Source organism: Umbelopsis ramanniana (genome assembly GCF_025399195.1).
Source record: "Umbelopsis ramanniana AG unplaced genomic scaffold K450scaffold_6, whole genome shotgun sequence".
Lineage (NCBI taxonomy): Eukaryota > Fungi > Mucoromycota > Umbelopsidomycetes > Umbelopsidales > Umbelopsidaceae > Umbelopsis > Umbelopsis ramanniana.
Genome location: NW_026252092.1, coordinates 131,250 through 144,290, shown reverse-complemented (window position 1 = coordinate 144,290; position 13,041 = coordinate 131,250). Strand labels below are relative to the sequence as shown.

Genomic DNA, 13,041 nt, shown 5'->3' with positions numbered 1-13,041 from the left:
GCGACTCACATATCGGACATATCATGACCTGATTGAATGCCGTCTCGGCACAAGGCATGCAAAAGATATCTAATTTGTTGTTGTTATTTTCCATGCTTTCAACCCATTATTTGGTAATCTTTGGGTAAGAAAACTGCATTCATACGTGCGCAGGATGTAACACATGCCTTGTGGACAGTAACACATTCGTTAAGAAAATTTAGGATCATCTGTTAGTGTTCTAATGGGGCTGGAAAATACCTTCATGTCATGGGTTAATGGCTGGCGACACTGTACGACGTTACAGTGAAGTTCGTAAACTGACATGGGTTCATAAACAAAGCTAAGGCCAAGCGTATAGTGATTTACGGAAAAAGTATTGTCAGCGGGGTAAGGGAAGAAATGCGTCAGGTACGGTAGCGCCTTAATTTCACTGAAGTCCCGCCATATTGTAAAACTGAATTGAAGACTATTTCTTTTATGCAACAATGAGCCATGGTTGTAAACATGCTTTCATCGGGTGTTTTCAATAGTAGCTTTAGTAGCGATAAATTGTTGGAATATATTTACTACATCATTGAGGTAAGACTCAGCGGAGAGACGAGCTCCCTGACCACCAAATGAGCTAAAAAGCGGGGAGGTGTCAGTAATAGCCAGAGTCCGATAACGCTCTATATTGGATAAATGAGCGGAGTATGCCTACTTGAGGTCCAGCAGAAACTGCTCGCAACTAAGCCGTCCGCAAGGTATTCAAATTTTCTGTTAATGCTGGCATTTTCTACCATCAAAGTTCGATGCCATTTTAGCCACCTGCCACCGTGAGGAAAAAAGAAAGAGCTCTGACACTTCACGAATTTGCTCACCAGAAGTTGCACGTGCATAGTATCACCGCAACACACTGACTATTGCTGGTGAATCCAATAGGTGAAAATTTTCCCAATTTTAAGACTCCACTGGCTTTCCCTTGTCTTTACTTGGTTGAGAGCTGCTTTGTTTTGTATGGTGGGCTGCTGTGACCTCGGCACGAAAGACTGTGTCTTTTGCGACGTGACCCGTAATAACGGATTTAACATTGTTTATGAGGTAAGGGATCAGGATAAAGGAATTTTTTTTTAGGTGACTATAGAATAGCACTAACCCTTTCATAGGACAATGAGGTGATAGCATTCCATGACCGTTCTCCAGCCTCCAAACTTCATCTACTCATAATACCAAGGCAGCATGTTGGAACAGTTAAGGATCTGAAACCTGAACATCGACCATTACGTGAGTTTTCATTCATTTTTCTATTGGACATTAAAAAAAAAATTTAAGCTTTTTTTCCTGGGTGTTGACACTGGCGTTTTGGTAGTGTCTAAGATGGCTGAAGTTGGAAAACACCTGTCAATGGAACATAATCAGGTGCGGATGGGGTTTCATGTTCCACCTTTCAATTCGGTCAATCATCTTCATTTGCATGTGCTCAGTCTGCCTTTCAAGAATCTCTGGCGCAAACTTAAATACCAACCGAGTATGCCATGGTTTGCACCAGTCAATGACGTGATGACGCATCTGGGAGCGTAAACTTTTCCCAACTTAAAGCTCGGCCGGAGATTCAATAATAAAATTGGGCCCAACTTATCCTTTCCTTTTTTAAAAAACTCTTTAGGTATTCTTTACAAGCTTCTTTCTTTCCTCTTTATCGCTTCCTTTTAACATCGCCCCAGATACCATCGTGCTCGATCTCGCACTCATATCTTTTATAAAATACAAAACGTAGGTATACCCTATATTCCTTTAGATCTCTTCTAAAATATGCCTTGGGGTCAAACCGAAAAACACTGGCCTAAACCCTTCCCCCAAAAAAAAGTCTCTCCACTATACTGACTGACTTCTGTCGTGTATATTCCTATCATAGCTTGTACACAACGTCTCCCGTGAAATACCCTTTATAACAGCGACTGTTGTTAACGTCCAGTCTTACGTCGAATGTCGGTATTTAACCACTTAAAAAACCTGATAAGACAGGGTAAAAGTGCGGTTTCTACTCCCAGTAGTGAATCTAGCTCGGATTTTTCAAACGCCACACGCTCGCTCGTTGGAAGCAACCCAACACAAAAGCAAGCTTCCAGAGTTGAAGCTGCGGCTCGAATGGTAGAAGAAGAGCGTGAGGCCAAGAAACGCATTCCTACCTACGCTGGTTTAGAACGCTACAAGCTACTTAGTAAAATGGGAGAGTATGTGTCAAAACACATTTAAGATGTGGTTGGTAAATGTACTAAATATGTTTTATTGTTTGCTTATTAGTGGAGCGTTCTCAGATGTATACAAGGCCGTCGATGTTAATACTCTACAAAAAGTAGCTGTAAAGGTCGTGCGCAAATATGAACTCAGCCCTGTTCAGGTAAAGTACTTGTTTTAAATCCTTGGCTTGGGGTGGTGGGGCTTATTCGCCTTCTGTCTCAGTTCAACACATTTCTTTTCGAATCGATGGGGGGTAATGATCATTTTCAACAGCTGACTGACAACCTTACATTTATATTTATATTTTATTTTGCCCTCCCCCCCTCTCCCCCAAATTTTCGGCTATTCCACAGAGAGCGAGCATTGTCAAGGAAGTCCAAATAATGAGAAATCTCAAGCACACCTCGATCGTTCAGTTACTTGGATTTATTGATACAAAAGAGGTTCGTACTATTGCTTTTAGAAACTCACTTTTAGTGGTATTTTTTTGGAGACTACGCATGCGCTGGCTGCGTGACCGGATTCATCCCCTTTACACAACTTGTTGCATAAAGCGGGTGTTCTCCGAGCACAAAAGCTATATTTTCAATGTCACGGGTTGTTTCCCATTTTTTTTTCTTTCTCCACTTTCCTTTCTGTTCTACAAGACCTTAATGATATGACAGCATGAGACTAATTATGTCATTTCTCATTAGCATTACTTCTTAATTCTTGAACTGTGTGAAGGCGGTGAATTATTTCACCGAGTGGTTCATCTGACATATTTTAGTGAAGAACTTTCTCGCCACTGCATTGTTCAAGTGGCCAAAGGAATCCATTACCTGCATGAAGAAAAAGGGATTGTTCATCGTGATATCAAGCCTGAAAATCTATTGTTCGATAAAATCTCGTTTAGAGATCGCACCGTTCCATTGCCACCGCCACATCCCGACGACGAAGATAAAGAAGACGAAGGTGAATTCATCGAAGGAGTGGGAGGCGGTGGCATTGGTAAAGTCAAAATCGCCGATTTTGGACTCTCCAAGGTGATCTGGGACAAGCAGACAGCCACGCCATGCGGCACAGTTGGTTATACAGCTCCAGAAATTGTTCGTGATGAACGCTATTCCAAATCAGTCGATATGTGGGCCCTCGGATGTGTTCTATATACCCTACTCTGCGGATTCCCTCCTTTCTATGATGAAAGTATTCAAGTTTTGACTCAAAAAGTCGCTAGAGGCGAATTTGAATTTCTCAGCCCCTGGTGGGACGACATATCATCTGATGCCAAAGACTTGATTTCCCATCTACTCACAGTGGATCCGGAAGAACGTTATACAATTGTCCAATTTCTAGATCATCCCTGGATAAAGAACGAGGTGAGCGTAGTGTCTGAAAACAGCGTGTTGTATCACTTGATGATTTTTGTAGCACACACTTACCCGCTTTAGGAGCCCGTTAAGATTTCCCGCGCTAAAGACGCTGGCAAGGTGGTGAGCGAAATACAGGTTCCTACAATGGTTGAACCCATGGCCGAAACGAATACCTCAACTACGAGTCTTGGAACCTTAAAGATGACGCCACTTTCTCCTGAAAAGTTAACAGAAAGCGGTCGTGCTTCGCCACGGCCCAGCCAAGCGGTGGCTAACAGTTCGACAAATATAGTAGACCAGCCAGCTGACACTGATGTCCGTCCCCTTGTGGCCTCTCCCACCATTACTTCCATGAAGGAAGTATTTGATGTCTCATATGCTGTGCATCGTATGGCTGAAGAAACTGCTCGACGAAAAGCTCTGGCAGCCGCCCATCCAAATGGTCAACCAGCAGCCTTATCGGCTATCCATGCCATGAACAACATTGATGAAGATGACGACGATGATACTTATGGCCTCACTACAGACAACTCTGATTCATCTCAGAGCGCTGATTCAGGCGAGGAATCGGATCAACCTCCTATAGCGCAACCTGCTCGTGTGGAGATGACAAACAATGTAAAGCTGCAAATGGACAATTTGAGGCTGAAAAATCCACCAACACAACGGCTACAGCAGTCTCAGCGCGAGAGAGTGGCTGCTAATCTCAAAGGGTCGGCTTCACCCAAACCTGTAATAGATCGTGCGTCGACCAAATCCCCGAGCAAGAAGAAAGCGGCTCCGTTTGAACTCAAGATGGGAAACGCTACCTTGTTAGAGAAGAGAAAACAACGTCAACAAATGCCGGATATTGCATCCGTCAAAGGATGATGTTCCATTTACGCTTTGAAGAGAGGAAACCAAAAATGCAAAAAAGACCGTAATCCTCAATTCCATCACACACTCAAAAAAAGTTCCACCCACCCCCTGTTTCCATTGCTTCTGTAATAATTTGTACAATTATTCATCCCACCTTCTTGACATGCCTCCCCTCTCTTCTTCCGTTGTGGTCAAAATCATATACCATCGCTAAAACCCTCCATCTGTCACTTATCCGTTTTCTCCTTGTCATCTTCGTCTTTAGTTCTTTCTTCATTTTGACTCATCCATCACTGATTGCTTTATAATCAACTAATGCCAAAAAAAAAAGACCTTACTTGTCGGTCGTGGTTATAATGATCATATCCCTTGTGTACTTCCCAGTTTACCGGGTCTAGCCGACCATGTGAAAGCTTTAAGGGTGGTAAACATTTGGTTGGTGGGGGAATGTTAACGTTTTATTGTTGCTTTCTTTTTCTTTTACATATGGATGGATTATGCTTTAGTTGGTTGAATACAATGGAACATAGGATTACCTCTGATCACCTAGACTACTTGGACCGTTCAAAATACAGATAATAACACTGAGGAATAAAATAATGAGAAATCGAAGCCATTGAATCATAATGTCAATTATGCTTTCTGAATCATCCATAGGATTGGTACCAGCCGAGCTTGTTCCAAGGATCCTCCGAATATCTCGCCGAAATGTTTTATCATCGTATCCCCTATTAAGTAAACTAAGCGTTTCATCGAGTACATTACGCTTGCCTTCTTGTTCCTTGCAGTTTTTCAACAGTGATCGTAACGCTACCTCTGTAGGGGATGGAGGCAACATTTCGTCATAGTATGATAAACGAGTATCTTGCCGACTGTACCTTGATTTTATGGCCACTCGCTCATCTACTTCGTCCTCAAAAAACTCTTCATCATGGACGATAGTAGATGCAGGTTTTTCTTCTTCTTGCAAATAATTAATATCGGCGGCAGCATTTTTCAACTTGAGTTCAGAGTCAACTACAAGTGACAGAATATTGTTGTTCTCAGTCTGCAGATCTTTTATTTGCTGTTTGAACTGGTTCCAGAGGTTGTCTGCACTGCATTCGGTTCCCTCGTTGGATGCTGTTTCCGACCACTGGTCATACACCTGAGTGCAGAAATTGGCGTAAGAAGTTGATGACGCCCTGCGGCTGGACACTGGTGTCGCTGGTTGACTTTTGAGATGCAGCGATGGTTGTTCATGGTGATCTATCTTTGACTCTTGGTTTCTAGCCAGCGATGATACATTATCGAAAAAATCATCTTCGCCTGTGCGGTCTTCTGATATCTCCCTGTGATCCCTTAGGTATTGTTGTATGTCATGAAGTAAACCTGCATCTGTGATACCAAACTTAATCCTATTGATCTTTTTTTTTTTTTTTTCATCCTCAAACCGTCTGCTTCACAATCTTCGCTCTTACCCTTGGAATGATGGTTAAGTGAGATATATGCTCGCTGTAATAGATGCAAATAAGAATCTGGGTTGCTTGACCATGTAGCCACGGGTGACGAAGGCGGCGAAGATAAGCCAGAGTCAAAATTACGCCAGGTATCGGTGAGATAAGTAAGAGGTTTCCGGTTTGACGAGAACGGATATGGATGTGCCATTATAACATTCAAGACAGGGCGGGAAAGAGAATGATTAAATAGGGAAAAAGGGGTATTATGTGGAAAGGGGTCAATACGATGTGACCACGATCGTACGGTATAAACCTATGTGAAAGGTGGAAAAGAAGTAGAAAAACCAAAGGGAAGAGAAATAAAAGGTGTTGTGAACCAGGTGTGAAAAAGAAGAAAGGAAGAGAAAGAAAAACCAGCAGATTTGAGATTCCATAAATCAACAATAACAAAGACGCTGCTGCTTTCAATGACTGAGTTTTCACACCACCACCGTTGTTTTGAACAGTGCCATGCATCCAACTTCATTGTATACCAGCATTATCCGCCGGTTAGAACTGCTGTGGAAGGTCAATATCTGTATTTTCTTATCCAGTTCAATCGCGGAAAACATTAAAAATAACCAACCGTATTTAACTAAGCTGTCAAAAGATAGAGCCCAGTCATTGCTTCAATAGCCTACAAATGGACGGGTACACAAAAAACAAGGGACGTAGTTTACGCGCAAAGGGGACTGTTTTTCTCTCTCTTTAGTATTTTAATAACCTCGAAAGATGAATGGCATATGAAAAGTAAAAAGAAAAACATTAACGGAAGCAAAATAAGAAGGAAAAAAACAGGTTGAGAAACATTAGTAAAAATACACCTTCCTTTCTAGCAATAATAATCTGATGCAGTTTTGGTTTTGATTATAAGAAATATGGGCTGATAAGAATGTTGGTTTAACAACCATTACAGCTTTTGAGACGCATTCCTTTTACAGAGAGGTGGGAAGATGCATACGGTCAGCCATGATGTATGACAGCGTTATCAGTTGCTAGCATAACTTGATACTTACATTGCGTCCAGTTGCATCTTATAATACTTGTTGATATCGTTACGCTTGAGCTTTTGGGCGGCGGTCAAAAATCCGTTTTCTGGCGTCCATTCCTCATGGCTCAACTAAAAAATAACACACATGTGATTAAAAAAGGGCAGCGCACAAAGGGATAACGGGGTTGTGGTGACTTACGTGAATGTCATGCAACAGCTCCGAGCCTTTGAGGCCACCCACTTTGGCTTGCTCTAACAACAATCGCAGAACCTCCTTTCGAATGATATCTGATTTACACAGCTGCTCCAAATCGCCTTCAATTTCAAATTGTTCCGCCAGTTCCTTGATCCGTGGTTCAACAGGGACAATGATAGCAACTGGCTTGGGTCTGAGAGAATCTCCGTACACGCAGAGGTTGTTCACCACCAAACAAGACTTGTAAATACTTTCCAATTTCTCCAATGCAACTGAAAAAAAATATGGTGTAACATCCAACATGATCAGTATGCGCACACCTGACCTGGATGCCCTCCCTTGACCCCTTTTTCATTATTCTACTTACTGTATTCGCCATTTGACAATTTCACAAGGTTCTTTGCGCGGTCAATGATGGTAAGTGTTCCATCCTTGTTCAGTTCACCAACATCGCCGGTCCTCAACCAACCATCCTTCATAATAGTCTCTGCCGTAACATCGTCACGCTTCCAATATCCTGATGTGATGGAAGGTCCGCGTACCCACACTTCACCTTGAGGCTTGGGTTTGTTTGTGCTTTTGTAATCAGTATCGGGAACGTCAACAAGCTTGATCTCACAGCATGGAACTGGAGCGCCCACTCGACCATAGTGAAAGTTTTCTGGCGTCATGATGCAGCACATTCTAATGATAAGTGCGGTTAGTATAAACTAGAATTTTCTTGACAGCAATTTTTGCAAGCGTCTATGCCCATTACTCACCCTACTGACTCCGTCATACCGTAACCTCCCAAGATGGGAGCGAGGCATACACTGAGGAACTTTTGCGTCTCCAAGGAAATGGGAGCACCACCAGAAAGTCCAAATCGTAGACGGCCGCCAACTTGTTCCTTGATCTTACTGAAGATGAGTTTGTCTAGAATTGGCGAAGGTAGTCCACGCTCCATCAGCCAAGCCTTTGTAGTGAATGCACGTTCGAACACCTTTCGCACGGCAGGGGAACCGCTATTGATAGTGTTTAGAATGCCTTTGCGAATGGATTCCCATACAGTTGGCACTCCCGTGAGAATAGTGGGCCTGAATTCCTTGATATCACCTTTGCAGTTTCGGACGGACGCGTCGGTCAAAGTGCGAACTGTACCATATCCAAGTGTGACACCCCAGTAGAGACACAAATTTTCAACCAAGAATTCCAGTACGTGGGCAAGTGGGAGATAAGCCATAATACTGTCATGCTCATTAATCCATTTTCCAAGCAACTTGTCCACACCACCAACTTGAGGAAGAAAGAATAACCGTCATCACCACCATTCATTCCCCGGTGTCAAGTACACAAGTTCAGAAAACTTACTTGCAGCGACCAAATTGGCGTGCTTTAGAATAACACCTTTGGGATTACCGGTACTTCCAGAGGTATACATGATGCAACAAATGTCCTCTGCCTTGGGCTTGACAGGAGGGCGGGGATATTGTCTACCGAGGGCCTTGAGTTCCTTTAAACTTATGATCGAGCCAACCTGGGCTTTTACCTTTTCCACAATTTCCGGCTTAGCTTCCCCGCAATATATCACATGCTTGAGACTTGGGCATTCTGGCAGAACTTTAAGTAGAGTGGTAAGCAAGTCTGCATTCGTGAAGATGGCTTCAACTTCTGTTTCATTCATAGAGTGCAGGAGACCACTCTCTCCTAGGGTATCATAGGCCGTCACAATAGCTATGCTCTGTGTAAAGGCACTGTGGGCGACAAAGAGCCAGTCGGCACTATATAAGGAACATTCGAGTTTAGCTAATGTGGCACTGGAAAAAAAAGAAGTAGTGTACAACAAGAGGCATGACAGGCACTAAACCTTCACACTGCATAGTTTTCTCACCTTGTAGCCGCAAAGATTTCCAATTTGGAACCTTGCTTTAGGCCAAGCTGTACAAGACCTGCACCAATATCGTGGGCAATTTCAGACATCTTTCTGTAGCCCACATATTGGAAAGGAGACATTTGAAAGTACTTCCACTTCTTCATTTCCTTATGCTCCTCTCCATTGATGATTTTAACCACCTCCTTCTCTTCTTCAATGGTATCTTCAACGTATCTGAATCCGATGGCTTCTTTGTCTCCAAATTTCTTTGCACTGTTTTGCAGTACGTCGTAGAGGGTATTTACATGATCTGCGGGCTTGTCAATGACCTTGTCCGTGGCGAGAGTAGATCGTCGAATCAATGACTCTCCCGCAGGAGCAACAATGACTGGCTGTGAGTGTGCCTTTGGCATAGCAGAATGAGAGAATTGAAAGGAAGGAATGATGAAGAAAGAAATTTTATACAGGCACAGGAAAACCTTTATGATTTTTCCATGATTAATTACTCCGCGCGGGTCCAATCTTCACATGCTTGTGTACCCATAGTGAAAAGCTTTGAACTTGGCCGCATGTGAATTGTCAGTGCGTTATCTAGCGCTTTGATGATCTGGGGAAAGAGATATTTGATGATGGAGATATAGGAATTGTGAGGGGGTATGTTCAACAAATCGCCATGCCGTGTCATAATGTTACAAATGGGCCATCAACGTCTTTGCTGAGTTATTCATGCTAGTAACAACCACCCACTAGTCTCCGCAAGCGTAATTCATCCTAGCACTAAAATGACCAGGTAGCAATTTGTCTGAGTACAATTCGTCTATCCAAACATAGCCCTAGTGTACGTACCTTTGGAGGTAAGGCGCCGTAACAAAGCCAATATGCACAGACATGGTAAGGTACATGATCGCCATGGCCTTTTTGGGATCAAATATCATGGTTGCAAATGTAAAAAACACAAGTCATCCGAAAACATGATCATGTACTACTCACGGAAGTGAGATGGATTTGAGTAGATTTAATGCATAGCACACTACATATTTTCAATGCAATGCACGGTAGACCAGTTGGGTAACATAACACCCTTCATGGTCAGAAAAGCATGTGGGATCTATACATTGACCGTTCTTGTCAAAGCTCACATCCAACCATCTTCCAACAAAGGTCATCGCAACCTATCACAAACTGTAACTAGGTGATTCGGAGATGGGCTGCCTCTGTATACAGACTAAGCATGTTATCGATAGCCAGTGGATACAGCGTTGTTGAAAATGAATGTCGGCATTGAACTTGTTTTATCAACGCAATCTTGTAGCACGAGTTTCCTAGAAAAAAAAAATATAAGGTAAACTCCATGCTGTGGGAATTAGATTCACAGACCTCTCAAGCTTATTTTTAAACACCATGGTCTCTCATTGTCATCTTCATGCCGCTTTCTTCCGAAGCGAGAATTCTTGAACTGCTTGTCGTACGCCATCCTCCATGACAAACATGAATTTATTGAGAAAAATAGATGACAAGCGGCTAATACAAAATTTTAAGGGCTACTAATTTGAAAAATGTTCCTTTTTGGTTTGCAGTGCCTTGCACCACCAGATATGTCTAAACCGATTTGATCGCCGTAACCCAAAGAGTGACAGCCTCTTTGCCAGATGGAGATGGACCAAGAGTAATGAAGTGGCACATTTGACTTGGAATGTACATAATTGCAACTGTCATGCCATTTCGGACAGAAACGTACAACACGTTCGCAGACTCTCATAGTTTGGAGATATATAACTGTAGACTTAATTGTGCCACCCTTGTCTCGTAAGTAACTGCCCTGAAAAATGATGCAGGTAGAATATGCAAGGTCATGTCATCTTATACGATGCTGATGGGTAGAAAGGATAGTTGATGCTCAAAGTTCGCTTATGCAGGATACCGAGGCTCATTCATTTCTGTTCCATCTTCATGCGGTGGGAAATAGAAAGCAAAGCGAATCCTTGTCCATCCAGCTTTTTACGAAATCAAACGCTTAACAGTGTGACAAACAATGTCATAATTTGAAGAATAAAAAGTAACTTTGTTTGCGGTTATAACTCGTCCCATCTCGCTTGGTCTTGAAAACAAGTACACCTTAGCCATCTATCAGAATCACCCCTTTCAATAGCCGAAGGGTGGCCAAAACGACATATCACGGCAGCAACATTACAATAGCACCAAACAGCAAAAAGGCAAAATTTCCCGAGTCATATACAAGAAAAAGAGTGCTTTAAATTCAATATGATGAAGGGATCAGCTCTAGATAACACTGTTCTCGTGAGGGGCGGGTTTGACGGTGACAAGACTCTCCATCATCTTTGCGATGACCTTTTGCTTGTTCTCCTTGTATTGCTGTGCAATTTCTTGGAGCTTCTGCTCAGTTTCCTCGTGCACTTTGCCTGCGTCGCCTGACTCTCCAGCATGCTACAAATGGATAACGATGAATGACTAGACCACTGTCTCTGCGAGTAAACTATTAGACACTGACCTCTGAAATAAACTGTTGGTATTCAGCATTCTTTTGAGCTTTGATATCATCGATCTCCTTGGTTGCTTCAGTACGAGCATCCTTCAGGCGTTGAACGCGGTCTGTATAAGACAGATAGTGGAGTCAGTACGGCGGTGTCTTTGTCAGAAAAAGAAAGCAGACCACCCAGATGTGTTCTACTGTTTCTCAAAGGGTTGGCCTCTTTATGTGCTCTTACATTGCTTAGCCTTCTCTACAATCTTTGCTGCCTCTCGCTCTGCCTCCAGGAGGGTATTGATTCCTTGTGAGCTTGATGCAGACTATAGTTGCGGAATGACGTTGTAATGAAAGATAATGGAAGGGAATCAAATCAATATACTACTTCACGCTTATCAATGCTTTAATGTGCATAGCTTGCTCGCTACATAAACTTACCATTGAAGAGTTTATGTGTGATGAAGGAGATTCAACACGCTGACGGACCATGAACCGCCAGCTCTTACCTTCAAGCCACCCTAGATCACATGTTTGACAAAACCAGCCAGCCAGAAAATCCCAAAAATTTCAGCTGTAAGGCTCTCTGCCATAAAGTGTCGGCCCACACGACCATTAAGTTATCAACTTGCCTATGCTGAGACGCTTGCAAATGAAGCGATAGTTTTCTAGGATATATGAGGCTTTTTGAAGATATATGCTGATCTTGCGTGTATCGCACGCAAGAACACCCGTCTTTAGGGTTGATGTCAAAATTGTGATAGAGCATCAAAACATAGCTCAACTTTCACTCATAGGCCCTTGGGGCTTTCAATGACTAGGAGCCACTTTGGCAGTACATTTTCAGAACCAAACGCTCACTAATTCATTCGTTTCGTGAAAGCGTAATGACAGGAAGCACTTTTTTAATTTCACCAGAAAGAGTCGAGAGGACGCTAGGTTTCACTCTGAAATCGATTTGGCCAGACTTGATTCAGCACGCCAGGGCCTTATGTACTGTCGCTACGACCTGTTTAAAAGTATTACCTGGAAACCAGCATAAACAAACTTCCTCAGTAGGAAATCATGTGCGGTGTCCAACCGACGCTAACGAACCTAGTTTTTAGCAACGATGACCCCACGCTAAATATGATTCATGTGTTCAGAAGTAGTCATCGCTACTGAATTGAAATCATGCTTTGTGGAACCCACCTTGGACCCAGCGGTGACGGTTGTCATCCGGAAAAACAATTTGTTCACTGAGTGGCCATTGTGTTTTTTACTTCCATTGATGAATTAATAAAATTGGCATATTTATACACATACTGCTTGTGGAAGCCAGTTGTGGACATCAAATCGATGGCTGGTATTCGTCTTGCAATTTGTATACTTTGATCTGATAATAAATGGAAAGCAGTTGAATATGATTTTCTCGCACCTTGATGTCACCATGTATCCTGAGTTGTTTGTCGTTAGGCCAGACTGACCATACGGTGGACCTTCAGCAAGTTGACTTTTAAGACAAGGTATTAATGGTGCAATGTTCATTTGTAAAATAGAGTGACATAGACAATATCCTTACAGATGACTGCCAAGAAATGGAGGATATGACGTTTGACAGCCGAAAAATGACACCAAATTACCATTAGTC

At 42.7% G+C, this 13,041-nt stretch overlaps 5 protein-coding genes across 5 annotated transcripts; 2 read left to right on the top strand and 3 right to left on the bottom strand.

Moving 5' to 3' along the window:
* The first annotated feature begins 791 nt into the window (after positions 1–791).
* On the top strand, positions 792–1,703 carry K450DRAFT_224182 (uncharacterized protein). Its single transcript, XM_051586174.1, has 4 exons — positions 792–1,062; positions 1,128–1,245; positions 1,331–1,627; positions 1,686–1,703. The coding sequence occupies exons 1-3, from the start codon at positions 979–981 to the stop codon at positions 1,540–1,542; spliced, it is 414 nt and encodes a 137-aa protein (XP_051448095.1). The 5' UTR covers positions 792–978; the 3' UTR covers positions 1,543–1,627; positions 1,686–1,703.
* K450DRAFT_224176 (uncharacterized protein) lies at positions 1,675–4,817 on the top strand. Its single transcript, XM_051586173.1, has 6 exons — positions 1,675–1,734; positions 1,877–2,195; positions 2,266–2,362; positions 2,556–2,645; positions 2,898–3,560; positions 3,636–4,817. Exons 2-6 carry the CDS (start codon positions 1,948–1,950, stop codon positions 4,422–4,424), a joined length of 1,887 nt encoding a protein of 628 aa, XP_051448094.1. The 5' UTR covers positions 1,675–1,734; positions 1,877–1,947; the 3' UTR covers positions 4,425–4,817.
* Position 4,818: 1 nt separating this feature from the next.
* Positions 4,819–6,396, bottom strand: K450DRAFT_224170 (uncharacterized protein). Its single transcript, XM_051586172.1, has 2 exons — positions 5,873–6,396; positions 4,819–5,789 (listed from the first exon to the last, which is right to left on the bottom strand). The coding sequence occupies exons 1-2, from the start codon at positions 6,057–6,059 to the stop codon at positions 4,945–4,947; spliced, it is 1,032 nt and encodes a 343-aa protein (XP_051448093.1). The 5' UTR covers positions 6,060–6,396; the 3' UTR covers positions 4,819–4,944.
* An 80-nt stretch (positions 6,397–6,476) lies between these two features.
* On the bottom strand, positions 6,477–9,379 carry K450DRAFT_224168 (uncharacterized protein). The gene is made up of 7 exons (XM_051586171.1): positions 8,948–9,379; positions 8,428–8,837; positions 7,839–8,352; positions 7,445–7,761; positions 7,081–7,349; positions 6,907–7,010; positions 6,477–6,822 (listed from the first exon to the last, which is right to left on the bottom strand). The coding sequence occupies exons 1-7, from the start codon at positions 9,340–9,342 to the stop codon at positions 6,801–6,803; spliced, it is 2,031 nt and encodes a 676-aa protein (XP_051448092.1). The 5' UTR covers positions 9,343–9,379; the 3' UTR covers positions 6,477–6,800.
* Positions 9,380–10,977: 1,598 nt separating this feature from the next.
* K450DRAFT_224157 (uncharacterized protein) lies at positions 10,978–12,100 on the bottom strand. Its single transcript, XM_051586170.1, has 4 exons — positions 11,853–12,100; positions 11,656–11,737; positions 11,439–11,539; positions 10,978–11,374 (listed from the first exon to the last, which is right to left on the bottom strand). Exons 1-4 carry the CDS (start codon positions 11,901–11,903, stop codon positions 11,210–11,212), a joined length of 399 nt encoding a protein of 132 aa, XP_051448091.1. The 5' UTR covers positions 11,904–12,100; the 3' UTR covers positions 10,978–11,209.
* Positions 12,101–13,041: the final 941 nt, after the last annotated feature.

What these genes read in the sequence shown, in the direction of transcription:
- K450DRAFT_224182 (XM_051586174.1), top strand. Translation starts at nt 979, where the DNA reads ATGGTGGGCTGCTGTGACCTCGGCACGAAAGACTGTGTCTTTTGCGAC. An exon ending in GATTTAACATTGTTTATGAG is followed by an intron (nt 1,063 to 1,127) that starts GTAAGGGATCAG and finishes ACCCTTTCATAG; the next exon opens with GACAATGAGGTGATAGCATT. An exon ending in ACCTGAACATCGACCATTAC is followed by an intron (nt 1,246 to 1,330) that starts GTGAGTTTTCAT and finishes GCGTTTTGGTAG; the next exon opens with TGTCTAAGATGGCTGAAGTT.
- K450DRAFT_224168 (XM_051586171.1), bottom strand. Translation starts at nt 9,342, where the DNA reads ATGCCAAAGGCACACTCACAGCCAGTCATTGTTGCTCCTGCGGGAGAG. An exon ending in CGCCAATTTGGTCGCTGCAA is followed by an intron (nt 8,353 to 8,427) that starts GTAAGTTTTCTG and finishes TTCTTCCTCAAG; the next exon opens with TTGGTGGTGTGGACAAGTTG. An exon ending in ATTGTCAAATGGCGAATACA is followed by an intron (nt 7,350 to 7,444) that starts GTAAGTAGAATA and finishes ATTTTTTTTCAG; the next exon opens with TTGCATTGGAGAAATTGGAA.
- K450DRAFT_224157 (XM_051586170.1), bottom strand. Translation starts at nt 11,903, where the DNA reads ATGGTCCGTCAGCGTGTTGAATCTCCTTCATCACACATAAACTCTTCA. An exon ending in TGTAGAGAAGGCTAAGCAAT is followed by an intron (nt 11,540 to 11,655) that starts GTAAGAGCACAT and finishes TGTCTTATACAG; the next exon opens with ACCGCGTTCAACGCCTGAAG. An exon ending in ACCAACAGTTTATTTCAGAG is followed by an intron (nt 11,375 to 11,438) that starts GTCAGTGTCTAA and finishes ATCCATTTGTAG; the next exon opens with CATGCTGGAGAGTCAGGCGA.
- K450DRAFT_224176 (XM_051586173.1), top strand. Translation starts at nt 1,948, where the DNA reads ATGTCGGTATTTAACCACTTAAAAAACCTGATAAGACAGGGTAAAAGT. An exon ending in ATGAACTCAGCCCTGTTCAG is followed by an intron (nt 2,363 to 2,555) that starts GTAAAGTACTTG and finishes GCTATTCCACAG; the next exon opens with AGAGCGAGCATTGTCAAGGA. An exon ending in ATCCCTGGATAAAGAACGAG is followed by an intron (nt 3,561 to 3,635) that starts GTGAGCGTAGTG and finishes CCGCTTTAGGAG; the next exon opens with CCCGTTAAGATTTCCCGCGC.
- K450DRAFT_224170 (XM_051586172.1), bottom strand. Translation starts at nt 6,059, where the DNA reads ATGGCACATCCATATCCGTTCTCGTCAAACCGGAAACCTCTTACTTAT. An exon ending in ACTTAACCATCATTCCAAGG is followed by an intron (nt 5,790 to 5,872) that starts GTAAGAGCGAAG and finishes TTGGTATCACAG; the next exon opens with ATGCAGGTTTACTTCATGAC.